The 13,766-nt window shown below is 48.8% G+C and overlaps 1 protein-coding gene across 4 annotated transcripts in view; it reads right to left on the bottom strand.

Moving 5' to 3' along the window:
• Positions 1–13,766, bottom strand: part of Chinmo (Chronologically inappropriate morphogenesis) — a 54,344-nt gene that overhangs the window by 28,170 nt on the left and 12,408 nt on the right. For 3 of the 4 annotated variants that reach the window (XM_071709874.1, XM_071709875.1, XM_071709873.1), the window contains exon 2: positions 11,026–11,253. In XM_071709874.1, the coding sequence (XP_071565975.1) occupies positions 11,026–11,146 (121 nt within the window). In that variant the 5' untranslated portion in view covers positions 11,147–11,253. Of the gene's footprint in view, positions 1–11,025; positions 11,254–11,658; positions 12,291–13,766 lie in introns of those variants that run through there. The other variant, XM_071709876.1, reaches the window with a different exon arrangement.

Below are 13,766 nucleotides of genomic sequence, written 5' to 3'. Positions count from 1 at the left end.
TCATCGAGCGAGGGAGCGCACGGCTGTTACTGAATGAGCGAGTAGAGATAACGCGCACGAGCACTCTCGGCTCGGTCGCGCGTATCTATTTAGATATTTTTCATAGTCGGGGACTATATTTGGGAAGTGAACAACAACGCCGTCATAGCGAAGGCTACCGATAATAAGCGATAGTTTGCCTTGACCGCGCCATGCGCCATGCGCCACAACGGTGCAAAAGAAGAGTCTGAAGAGTTGCCATTTACAATGTTTCTTATGCAATACGTAAGGCATTTCTATAAAAACAATGGAATGCATAATGGTTATTCGTATTTAAGTGTTATTAGATCTTATTAGATATCTGTGCGTTTTATCTATAATAAAACCATTGCCTTTCTAATGTTACCATCCGCACTATTTATACACTGCTTACGTTAGTCGAGAGATACGTTGCAAATATTGCCATTTCGACAGGATTACGTGAGGGTTTAATAATGAGGAGTGAGATTGCCGGCGGCGTGACTACCGGCTCACGAAACTTGCAAATAAAACGTGCGTAGTTACGTAACAGTGCAATGCACTCTTCGCGGGCAATCTATTCATATTCCAAGGCCAGCCGGTAGAGCTCTTTGGGAGTTAGGGTTTTCGGCGAAGCCTCTTACGACGGTCATCGTTCTCCTACTACGCAATAATAATTCGGAGCCTCGTGTACGTGCACCGTGACCGAATGCGTGTAATACATAACGTGAGTGAAGCCCGGCAATTACGGCTTAACTCAATGTCAATCGCGATGTCAGCGACCGATAATGTCTGAAAAGTTACCGCGATATTCATCAAAAGACAGCTTTAGAAAAATGAACTTAATACTATAGGGGAGGGAGGGATCAAATTCCTCCTCCCTCTCTCTAGGACTCGGCATAACAAATATAATGAATGTGAAGCGTCGTCTACAATGGCAGCAGGAGTATACGGTAAGACGTAAGCAGTAAGTTATTGACTAATGGGATTTTTACAATTCAAGAATAATCGACTGTGGTTGGTCAATAGCTTACTGCTTACGTTTTACTGCATACTCCTGCTGCCATTGTAGACGACGCTTAACGTCATAGAAGAGATTTCTAATCTTGGATAAAATGGGGATCCTCTCGGCATCGATTGACTTTTCGCATCAAAAAAAGATTATATTACGAGCAACAAGTCCTCTCGATCGCACGATCGGGTCGAAAAATCACGAAGCGCAAAGTTCCGTCTCCGCGATTGCCGCGGGATATCGATAGCGCGGTACGCTCGCGGGATCCCAAATTTCGCGAGCAGATAAGAGCGGTCGTCGATTTGATTAGAGCAGAGACAAAAACTCTAATATGGAGGAAGGCGGCCAAGGGAAGGGAACGGCGGTCAATGCCCCGTCAAGGTCGACAATGCAGAGTGTGCTAGCGAGCGAATATATGTTTTGCCGTATCGGCTCGGCTCGGCTCGGCTCAGCTCGTTTCAGCTTCGCCCGTACGAAAAATTGACAGGCCAATCGTGGTTCAAGCTTCCTCTATCCCCGGCCAATGGCCGCGTGAGACCAAGGCCGTCTTCTTCGCACATAGCCCAAGTTCGGTGCACACAGCACGGCGAAAAGCGGTGCCGAGAGAGAAAAAAAAGATATGAGGGACTATGAGGGATCCGCGAGGGGGAGAGAAGGGACCGCGCGCACCACACACGCATCGCGGCGAACGGGCAAGAAACGACACGTGGAGAGACGACCGTGAATCTCGAGGTTGCCCCCGCGATAAATCGGCGAGTACGCGTGTTGTGTACGTGTGTATATGTATGGCGTGTGACATATACGCGCGTCCCGAGCGTAGGAAGAGCGCTGGGGACGCGGAAAATAGACGCCCGCCGGCTTTGTCCGTGAATGTTAAATCACGCGCGGCTTCTCCCAGCAGTCCCAGCTTCTCTCTCTCTCGCGACTCGAAGCTTTGGACACTGCGCCGTGCGCGCGCAATCTTTGTTCTACGAAAATTCATGCGAGAGAGGATCCGATTTCGTGAGAAATCGTCACCGGAAGAAAGGCGCATGAGAACGCATCCTAATTCAGTATACCAAGAATTCTTTCAAAGAATATACCATTCAATTAACTTAAAAGATAATGAAACACATTCTTTTCTCAATTAAGGTATTATCTTCTGAAGCAATCGTCTTCCGAATGTAAACTGTAACTATATTGAATAATTATATTCGCCTTCTTTGCCGATGCGATTTTCAACGAGGTCGTACTGTGGAAGATGATACTTGGCGAGGAGCGCATCGTGCGGAACACGAATGGCGAATAATACTATACACATACGCACACGAGCGTCGAGTACAAAGCGCTTCTAATTCCGGTCATTCGTCTAATTCACGGTCATGAGCATTCGCTCGCGCATCGCGCGCACATCCGTCGCCCGAGCGTGTAAATGCACGCAGCACGTTACCGCGCGTCGCGTAATATTCGCCGATGTCGTTGACCCATTTTCGATGAACAATTTCGAGTTCGATCCGGGGGATTTATCAGCGCGCGTGCCCGCAAACTTCTTACGCACGACTCGCGTAATGTATGCATATTCGTTTCTCACGTCGCCTGATGTTATTACAACCGCCGCGAGAGCGTTATCGCGCGCGAGGCATCGATTCCTTTCGATTCCGCGCCCCTCTCGGCGTCGCGCCGCCTCGGCCCTCTTCCGCGAAAATTAACGCAGGCCCACAAGCCTCTAATAATCTGATAAGCCGCCACGATGCTATCGTGAAGTTGTCGCGATTTCGTAACTCTGCGCTCGCCTTGTAATACTAACGAACTAGGCCTTGATGTCGCACCTCCATGCGTCTAACGTTGTTAACTTTTCCCTGCGGATTGGCTCGAATGCGATTAAAGTGTGACGTCGTGACGAAATACAGGCACGGAATTGAGAGAGAGAGAGAGAGAGAGAGAGAGAGAGAGAGAGAGAGAGAGAAGCACGGTGACACGCGAATTGCATCATAATGGTCTAACGATTAGAACGACCGAGTTGTTTTAAAACCGGGGACACTTAAAAAACCGGTTTTAAGCTGCTAACGCTTCGCGAAGTGATCCGAGTGATACATGTCATTTTTTTTTATTTTCGCGATAGCAGAATACCGAATGAGATAAGATTTCGGCCGCGTGCCTCTCTTTCTCGCAACGATCTCTCGCGTTTTGGCACGTTTTCGTATCTCCATAGCGTAACAAAGCCCGCGATGAATCGCCGCGCAGTTCCACCGTTCTACCGAGTTCCGCGTTTAACGGCCGGATTACATGTTTGTAATAGAAATAGCAACGGAGAAGGCCACGTAGTTCGGCCGAGAGGATCACCGACCACCCGGCTAGAAGGCCAGCTAGAAGAGGATATGTATATCAAGTGAATGCCCGATCGCGGTAGTCATTAACCTGGGATCTATATATATGTACATATTTTCTTGTGCTCGTACAGCGTAATTTCAACTGCGTCTTTTTATTTTAATTTTTTCTAATATCGAGTCGTTTCCGATAAACGTTAATTAGAGTCCATCGATATTGAGCACTTATATAACTGGTCCTCCTCCGTTAAACCGCGTGTCTTCTCTTAATCGGTCGTTCACTTGGTGCATTCACCCACAGTGAGAGGGACGAGCTTTCGCGTAACGGCGCAGGAACGCGAGGACGAGGACGAGGGGAGGATGACCCTAGGCGGCCGAAGTCAATGGCCGGTATCCTGTTGCATCAGAGCACGCGCTAGCAGCTAACCTTGACTCCAGGAAGTGTACTTTTGCCACGAGCGCGGATGGAGTTTTGCGAGCGGCGCGGCGCGGCGCGGCGCGGCGGCGTAGTGACGCTCGCGCGCGTTCGTTCACTCCGTACAGCTCCAACTTCTCTTCCTTCTTCGCTTCGGGTTATCCCCCTCGGAGGGGGGCCTTCGGTCACGCATCGAGACTCTCGAATTACTATACTACACGCTCCGTACCACCGGCTTCGCCTTGCATTCCGCCGACGTGCGATGACGCGTACGCCGGAATAACATCGGCGCGCGATAGAGGAGCCTCGGATCGGCTCGCCCAAGATAGCGAGATAGCTCCGAGGTCCCCGCGCGAGATAGAGCGATATTAACGAGCTCGATTATTCCGAAATTAACCACGAGTTAACCCCGAGACTTTGACGGGGTATCGCGGCTCCACTCTTCATCTTATTTCAGCACGCGAAATTGTTCTTATCTTTATATAATTGTGTCTTAAAATACTTATATAGACGTTACTGGAACGGACGTCTATATAAGACTACCTTCGAAACATCGTTGCGGTATATCGAGGGTAGCGGCATACCTCGTGAAAAATTTGAATTGCACACACGGCACGTGATTCACTTTCGAGAGATGATAAAATCTCTCGGTAACATTTTCGCCTGACGCGTTTCCTATCGCCCAGTATATCAGCACTGCGCATTGTGTGCTTTACCTAGGTTACTGACGCATTCAATGGCATGTCTCATTCATGCGGAAGCATATATAGAAAACCAGAAGAGCGAGAAGCACAATTGGTATGTCAAATTTAGTGCTGAACCGTGAGTTGTTGCTACTAGAAATAAATACAGGCTTTTACGATCTCGCGTTATTTATGCCATTTGGATTTCTCGTAGGAATCTTTATTATACTTTGTTATATATACGAGTATTGCGTAATATCAGAGACTTTTATGTTGCACCTGATTCCAGGTGCCCCATTCCACGCATTCTTCCATTCTTCCATTCTATCCGCTTTTCAGTTTTCGCTCTGCTTATCGACATGCACCGTGATTTCGCTTCCGACGTTTGTCACAAGCTTCGAAACCAAACCGATGTAATTGGGATTTTTCTCGGCAGGCATATCCGTCATGCGACCGCAGACAGTATCCGCCGCAGGCGGATGCAATATTAAATATCTCGCGATATCGTGCCGGATGCATGGCTTGCACGAATGTAAGTCGGGCTCGGGCCATCCGGCTGTTATCGATTCACGAAATGCTTAATCGCATGTATAATGCACGCAGGTGCGAACACCGGACACGCACCAATGCGTGTCGCCTTCACGCGGCTTCTGTTCGGGTTGCAACATTCAACCGTGCCGTGAAGCGCAAGTACGGCCTAATTCCCCCCGACCTGTTTGACTCGCCCAGATAACGCGTTACTCGAAAAAAAAATGAGAACACTACCTTATCGCGCTGCACTAGGTCTACTGACCCAGAAAACTACACGTATTCACAACACGAATGGATGTCCAAATGAGTGTATGAGACAATTTTAAAACTTCCGCGTTTCGCATTTTATTTAAATTTTTTAGTTTATAGTCAAAAGAATATAATCGTTAGTGTATAGTCAAAAGAATATAATCGCATACATTTTAACAAATTTTAATATTAAAGATGTGAATAAGTCTTTTTAAAATATTTTATAGATTTATAAATGCTATAAATGTGCTATAAATTTTAATTTTTCTTCCAATACTGAATTATTCGATTGTGTTGATAATAATCACATAATTAAAAGAGTAATAATTCATTGCTGCAAAGTAATGACAAATTGTAGCAAATCATAACGCGCAAAAATGGTAAACAGTTTCATGGGGGAGCCTCGAAAACTCTCTCGCGGAAACTCTTTGATCTATATTGTTACCTAGGCAACGTTAGATAAGTGTGATATTTGAAGTAAAACCGAGACACGTGCGGGGATCGTAATATTTTACAGAGCAGTGTGGCTTCTCGCACTTAGGACGATAAATACGAGGACATCCGCGTTCAAATACGACCGAGGGACGAACAGTACATATGTGTGCCGTTTCTAATGTTCCACGTGTCACTTTGCAGCACGCCACGGATGTACCGTAACGACGAGCGAGCGATGCGCGGCACGCATGGACGAGCGAACGCAGCGCTCGTGCGTGAGTTATGCGCCGGAATTCTAATTCAAAACCGACGACAAATCACGCCGTCGCGTCGTTTGCATATGTACGCGGATCGTTCGTATGGGCTACGGCCGCCATGATCTTCCCGACAGGGATTCCAAACGGTTAAGCTACTTGCGAAACAGCACGCGTGCCTTTGTCTAACGTCAAAGTCACCACGCACACACACACACACACACACGCGTGTTCCAGCGCGTGTGGATAGACGTATACATATGTGGAGACAGATATATGGCTCCTTGGCCCTAAATTCAACGTGCTGCTTGCTAAAGTTCGTTAGATATCGCGGCGAGTCATGGACACCCATGCACAGGCGAGAACGCACGCACGCATGCACGCGCGCGCGCACGCACTCACGCACTTACGCACACGGCAACACGTGCCGATCCGCGCGGCCGCCGAATAGTGCCCAGGGCCAATTGGCGCCTATCGACGCTCTCGATCGATATCCCGCGTTTCGGGGGAAACGAACGCGATTACCTTGGAGTAGCTTTCCTGCCACGGTAATGTCCATCTCGGATCGATGGAACGTGGGTATATAATCGCTCGGTGACGTCGATTTATGAGAAATTGACGCTAATGAGCGTGTATAGGCGATTGCCCTCCTCTTTTCGATACACCGGTGTGTACTACTTCCGACTTTTGCGTTTCCTCTTATTGTTAGCGCCAATTTAGGGTGCCGCGTACGTGCTAATACCTCGACAAACAATACGCCGCGCGCGAGGCGCACTCGTCCGAATGTTTTGACGAAATTCTTGTCGTGATGTGAAGCTATCGCAGGAGAACGCTTCCGCTAATGTAATGTTTAATTTGCTATTTTGTTTTTTGCTTTAATTTACTCTATATAAGATTTTCCTACACAATCAAACTTGAGATTGATACAATCTTTAAAAACACGATTCTTTGCAATATTTCAAACACACGCGTGAAAAAAATAGAATTGTATGCGTATGTGTGAGAGCATTTATCTATTTATATAAGATTATTTCTGATAAAGATATGTCGTGTGTTAGTTGCAAATCGATATCACAAAACAATTTAACGTGCCGTCCTTGCGGAAAAGAGATCTAACCGATCGATCGATGGCTCGCAGAGATTAGCTTCTATCTCTCGCATCTCTGGGATATCGCTTCTTTCGTGAATTCCGAGCGTACGCGCGATCTCGATCACGATCGAGAGCCGCGGTGGTTTCCAAGGAGAAACGCCGAGCACGCACGCACGCGGCTAGTCAACATTTTTACCGGCACGGTGCGTTACAGCCCGTGTCACCGTCTTGTGTGCATCGAGACGAGCACGAAGAGAGGGAGAGGGAGAGAGAGAGAGAGAGGACGGTTAGATCTAACTGTAACCAAGACCTACTTTTCGGGCTTCCTACGAGAAACATACACGCACTTGCGAGGTGCACACACTGGCGCGCGTGCGCGCGCGCCCACAAAGCCCTCGGCAATTGCCCAACATTGCTTCTTCGTGACGCTACGATTTGACGCACCGCTCCTTTCCCTATATCCCCCGACTGACTCTCGTCCTTGAACCCTTCCCACTCGCCGAGCTTCCTTTCAAATTTCCACCCTTTGGCCTTTTGAGAGAGAAACTTACAGTTTCGTATCTTACGTGTTTCAGCAACGTGTTTCTCAAAGTAGTATTGAGCACGGAGATCTAAATGTTAATTTTTTTTATCGCGTATGAGAAATAACATATTACTTCGATTTACTCGACAATATGAAGGAAGGTATTTGAGAGAAGATCGAAGGAACTCCTCACATCGATTTTCGCTCCTTTCCCGGTTCCGCCTCGTTCTCGCTCTCACCAAACGCACAGTCGCGGTTTTTTGTAAATCGGGACACGCACGCGGCTCGCAAGGTGAAAGCGTTAGACGAGGATTGTATAACGGGAACGGGTCGTCTCCGGGCGGCAACAGCATGCTGGTTGCACACGCGGTGGAATTAATATCGACGCCGAACGTCAGGAGAGTCTCGGAAGTGCGACCCCCGAAAGTGGAGGGCGATCCCCGGCGGGTTATCGCGAATCGATATCCATGAACTTTAGCTTCGTTCGATTTCAACAGACTTTGATCGTTCATTCGCCTGTCAGCTGAGAAAAATAGTCCAGCGAGAAAGAGAAAGAGAGAATGCGAGAGGGGAGGGCAGCGGATGCATATTTTTTTTCATTATCGCAATTTCTTGTCAATGCGAATCGCCTGACATAACCAGAATTTTGACGAACGCTTGTTTTATAATACAAGACAAATTGCAACAACAACAGATAGGAAAATTACAGAGGTAGGCTTGCTACTTGACTGTGTGGCCTCGCTATAAGTTCGTACATTTACGGCCTAACTGCAAGAGATAGTACTATCGCTCTTATGCGGTATACTTATCCGGTTTGTATGTCGGATAGATATCAGAGACCAGTACGTGATAAATTAGTTTACTCGACGCAGTGTTTAGCTCGTCCGATGTTTTGCCGATTATGATTGCACGTGCTCCATTAAGGCCGTTTATCCTTATCAATTAAGAGGAATGAATAATAGCATGTAAATAAGCGACGGTTATAAAAGTGATAGACCGAATTTCTCTTAATATAAAATCTTGTGCTTTTATACTCAAGTCCAGGAAATGTAATAACAATAACAAGAGAGAGAATGACGCGACTCGTGTTCTGAAAACATACTGATAAATAATATCGTACTTACATTTCAATGTTATTAAATCTCTTCAAGCCCGAACAACGCAGTCGTCGCAACTGCATCTGGAATTTCGGACCGTAACCGGAATATCGAGAAGCTGACGATGCCACTTCATCGGTCACTAAATAACTACGAAGACGAGGAAAAAAAAGACTCGCGCGGCAAGTGGTGTGCCAACTGGTCAATTATCTTGACCAATTCTACGGTCCTCGTATGCGATGAAGATTAGTCGATCGATCGGAACGCTCTCGACTTGACGCGCGCCGCGCTCTTAGAGGAACACTGAGGAATCTTTAAATATACACACGCGTTATCGCGCCCGCGCGCATATGTATACGTCCTGCATTAGTCGGTCGCGTCGAAAAGCGGGGCGTAAAGAATGGTTGCCGAAAGTTGCACATTCTTGTTTATTCAGCGCGAACGATAAAGAGGCGAATATCTCTGGCTTTCACATACTGGCATAGCGCCGTTATCGCGCGCGCACTTCCACTGATAAGTCCTTCCGAATTTTATTGACGTCGCCGCGACTCTTCGATTCGCCCCGTGTTCGCCGTAAACCGTGTATCTGCGCCGCGTGTATATATACGCTTATTAGTCTTATAACACAAAACATAAATCACCATAATACGTGTTTACATCACTTCGAGATGACGAAAAGTTCCTCGACGCTGATCGATTTCTACGATCTGTTTACACTTTTAAAGGCATCGGTTACGCATTCTTGTTTATCGCATTCCAAGCAACGCGAGACCTCGTTACGCGAAAGATTTCGACACTAATTGGCTTTCGAAAACATCGATCGAGCGAGAGAACCCGCGCGATCGCAACCCTGAAACGAGCGCGTTGCATCGCTGCTCGGTGCGAACTGCGGTTTCGCGCGAACGGGCCGCAAGAGCGCCCGTTGCATTCGCTGCGTCGGTGGGGAAGGCGCACACGGAAATTCGCGCCGTTTGCACGTGCATGTGCATGTGCATGTGTATGTGTGCGTGTACGTTGCACTCGGACGCCAACATTGTGCAACGACGACCGAGAGACTCGCGCCGACTGACTCTGCGCGCCGCCGCGCCGATTGGGTGACCAACGAGGGTAGGGGGCCGGGTCCAACCGTTTATCCCCTGCACTTCCTATGCAGTCGCGAACTTGTACCACTTGCCGGCGAAGTGGTAGCGTGCGAATGCAACGCGCCGCCAGCCGGCCCTTTCGCGCAAGGAGTCGCGACTCGCGTTTGGTCGGACGCGATTTTATAAAGCGCAAAATAAAGAAAGCGAAATTCCTCATCGGTTTTCTATTACGCTATGCTAATTCTTCAAACGATCATCTTGTTATTAGTCAGTCAAATAATATTTACCGATTTCCCTTTTTTTTTTCGTGAATATGTTTTTCAGCAAATTGTCGCGTAAATCACTCAAGGATCACATCTCTTCTATTAAATTTTATATCTGGCAAAAGGTGAATCGTTTATTATATTTTTGACGATCATCTACTATGTCGAACCTTATATGGAGGACATTCTGTAAATTTATAGAGCTTCTCATTAAAATTCCGCTAGCTTAGAAAGAGAAAAAGATATCTTATTCATTCAATCATTGTTACGGCGCGGCGGCGGTCTGTTAGAAAACGAGTTAGGAATGGCTTTAGTCCGTCTCTTTTGGCTTAGGTATGTAAAAGAAGTCAATATGCGATATTGACGCAAGAACTCGTCGTCGCGTTTGATCACCATTTGTGTAACACGTGACATTTACATTTGGAAATAATTGAATATCGAATTAATTTATATCACGCGTTAAATTGATGAGCGTCGATTACATGACCGGTGCTGCATTAATTGCAACGCGTCAGCACGTCCGATCGCGCGCGGTCACGAGAGAGCCCGTGTTCTATCGAGCGATAACGGTGAAAGAACCTTCAGGTGCTCCCCGGGCATTTGAAAGTGATGTCGAAAAAGTGAAAGCTCGAAATTGTCTTTTATGCTCGCGCGAGAAAACACGAAACTTTCTCGTCGCTTAGATCCGACTTAAATGTATCGGTAAATGCAGCGCGTGTGACGTCAGAATTATTACGAAGCGAATGCAATTCGACGAAGAAGTCGCGCTTCTTTTTGCGCGTTGTCAAGCGACCTTCTGCCTGCATAAGTGAGACCGAGGAGTCAAGGTCTTGGAATAGCCGGCCGAATTCTTCAAGTCTAACTTTTACTCTTATTATCGCGTTGCATCTAATAATTCTTCGAAATATTCAACGATTGTTTTACGTCTAATAATTTCTCGGAACATTCCATGATTCGACCCGTAGAATGTTTTTCTATTATTGAATCGTGTCAAAGAATTATTTCGCTGGGAAACTCATTCGTCGAAAAGGATACGCGTATAGATCGTAAGGAGAAAGGATAAGGTTTTCACATGTGACGGAACTTACCCTCGCAGAACAGGGTGACATCGGTGAGACTCTCGCTTTTGAATAAATTCGAGAACGTCGTTGCTAGATTGCTGCCGAAACTGTTCCACTTGAGGCAGAACTGCTGCTGATGAGAGTCCATGATGCCACCCTTAGGCTCAACTCCGTGATCCTCACCACTCCTCTCGCAGCCACCTTCCAATGGATATTTACCTTCTTGATCGCGCTCGTGCCCAATTGCTCGTCCAGCTACGCAGAAAGCAGTTTGGGTTATCCACAGATCTCTCTTTCTCTCTCTCTCTTTCTCTCTCTCTTGCCGAAATATAGTTAAATTTCGAAAAAAATATAAATCGATTAAAAGTTTGATAAAATTGCCAATATGTTTCAAAAGTTGACACACGTGGAGGAAGCATTTTGTATATGCATGTATATACATATACGCATAAATTTTCTCGATACATTATTCGCTATTGTACGCAACTGTCAAGTTAATGTATGCTATATCGAAATAAAATCTCGTTCCGTGAATGAACGCGCGCGATCCATGAAAGAATTATAACAGATCGCGGCGTATCGTGACGGCCAACGTCACCAGCTGCGAATGTTGGATGTTGATAACTTGGAGATACCAGATACCTCACAATCGCGACATACCTCTTACGATTCACTGGTGCTCCGTACGTAATATGTTTACGTGACAGAGAAACTATCGGACAAGGTCCAGCGGCCGCGGTTTCGTCGTGAACGCGGTGAGAACGCCGCGGGACACGGACAATATTCCAGTTCTCCGGAGACGCGGAGTTCGCCTATCGGCAGTCACGAAGCGCGATCACACGATGCCGGCCGCGCCATGTCAAAATTCCACCGCATTTCCGTGACGCCCGCGATAAAGAACGCCAAGCGCGAAGAGGAGAGACCTTACCGATGGCAGGGGCGTGTCAACGCGTACGGGCGGAACAGCCGCTCCGACTTCATTCACGGATCTCGACGGCAACGACGTAACGGCGACAACAACGACAACCGGCGACGCTACTCCGAAATGCACTTTGGTCCCTGTTTCGCGTCCCGGATGGACACGGCCGCCGCACGCCGGAACAGAGGACAAAAGGACAGTTACAGAGTTCGGCACCGCACGCACGTGTGCTCCGTGCGGCGCATAATCCGGGCCGCGTGTCCACTGTGCGTTGTATCACCAAGAGGGTGCGTAAATTGCGCGCGAAAAGCAGAATCCTCGAGTATCCTACTGTGCGCGGTTTCCGGGACCAATGACGCACCGGTTGCGCGGGCACTGAATAGACGACTGACTATACGCACTTGCTGGCCGAAATCGAGTCACCGGCTTGCATCGCGCATCAGCACATGAACGAATCGCGCGTGACTGTCGTCGCGGTGCGGCCGGGCCCGGGTACGCGCGGTCGCCGTGCGGGAGGGTCCACCGCCGCGCGGGAGCCGAAAAATCGCGGGCGCGAGCGAGAGGGAACGAGGAGGCGGCAACGCGGTACCGCGAGACGACAGGGGGACGGGAACGGACCGTTCAAGAGGGAGCCAGGAAGAGTGAGTGAGAGAGAGAGAGAGAGAGAGGGACGAGGGAGAGCGCAACACTGAGGGACCGCCGCCGCTGCTGGTATATCGCCGAGAAGAGTGTGAATATGGGTCATCGGTGGCGATGCAAATGCGGTTACACGGAACGAAGCGTGTGGGAAGAGGGGGTTTTCGGTGCTCTCGTCGGGCACCCGGCAAAACACGGAACCATCGGGGGAAAGGGGGCCACCGGGTGGGTGGCCACGGGCGGGGAATTGACGATTCGGCGGCTTCCTCGGAGGGGTAGGGATCGCTGGAACGGCCAAGCGATTGCTTAAGGCTAGAAGTTTCGACTCTCGCGGTGCTCCCCTCCAATTTTTTTCTCACTCTTTCTCTTTCTGTGCTGAAGAACTTTTTTACTCTTTCGCTCTCTCGTACGCGCGCGCGCGCGCGCGCGCTGCGACGTTCTATCTTGTTCGTCTCATTTTCGAACATTATCCTCTCCTTCCCCGGCCCCTAACGCTTCTAAGGTATCACGCGTCCCCACTGCGTTCCCGTCCAATGTATAACCAGGGCCGCATCGCGGGAGTAGAACGTCACATACGGCAATCGTGCGGTAGAAAAAGAATCTTCGAGCGTGACAACCTTGGGTAAGCGCTCGTGCGCGCAGATGTCCGAAGGCAATTTGCATACTCCGAGTGAAATTTGACGTGTTCATCTCGGCCATCTCGAAATTTATTACTTTCTTATCTACGTAATCGAGAACGCTAAGCCCGATATAGTCATATAGCGTGCCCGAATTCGGATCCAAAATCAGCGGAGCAGCGCGATCGATGCCCATCGCTAGGAACCACCAGCGGCACGAAAAGCGCGAAGGCGGAGGGGAAATTTAGGCGTTGGAGGCGCCTCGAGAGAGTTGCGTGGCTCCGGAACCGCGTGAAAGGAGGAGCGCGGGGAGAGAGAGGACCAGGAGGAGGTGAAGAAGGAGGAGGAAGAAGAGGAGGAGGAGGAGGAGGAGGAGGCCGAAAAAGAGGAGGGAGATGTACGCATCGCGGTGGAATAGGTGGGGACCGCGGCATCGCGTGGTGGCAAAACGCACGCTGATCGGTAAAGGGAGAGGGGGGGTCCAAGAGGGAGGCTCAAGGTCGCGGCGGGGCCGCACACGCGCCTTGGCCGCGCATACACGCACGCGTATACCCGCGTTGCGCACGCACGCGGGTATACATACGTCGTTGCAACAC

This window comes from Temnothorax nylanderi, unplaced genomic scaffold, assembly GCF_030848795.1.
Source record: "Temnothorax nylanderi isolate EJ_2023f unplaced genomic scaffold, tnyl_v1.0 TNYL_tig0082_pilon, whole genome shotgun sequence".
NCBI classification, from domain to species: domain Eukaryota; kingdom Metazoa; phylum Arthropoda; class Insecta; order Hymenoptera; family Formicidae; genus Temnothorax; species Temnothorax nylanderi.
Note: the sequence above shows the minus strand (reverse complement) of the source record. Positions and strands in the feature narration are given on the sequence as shown.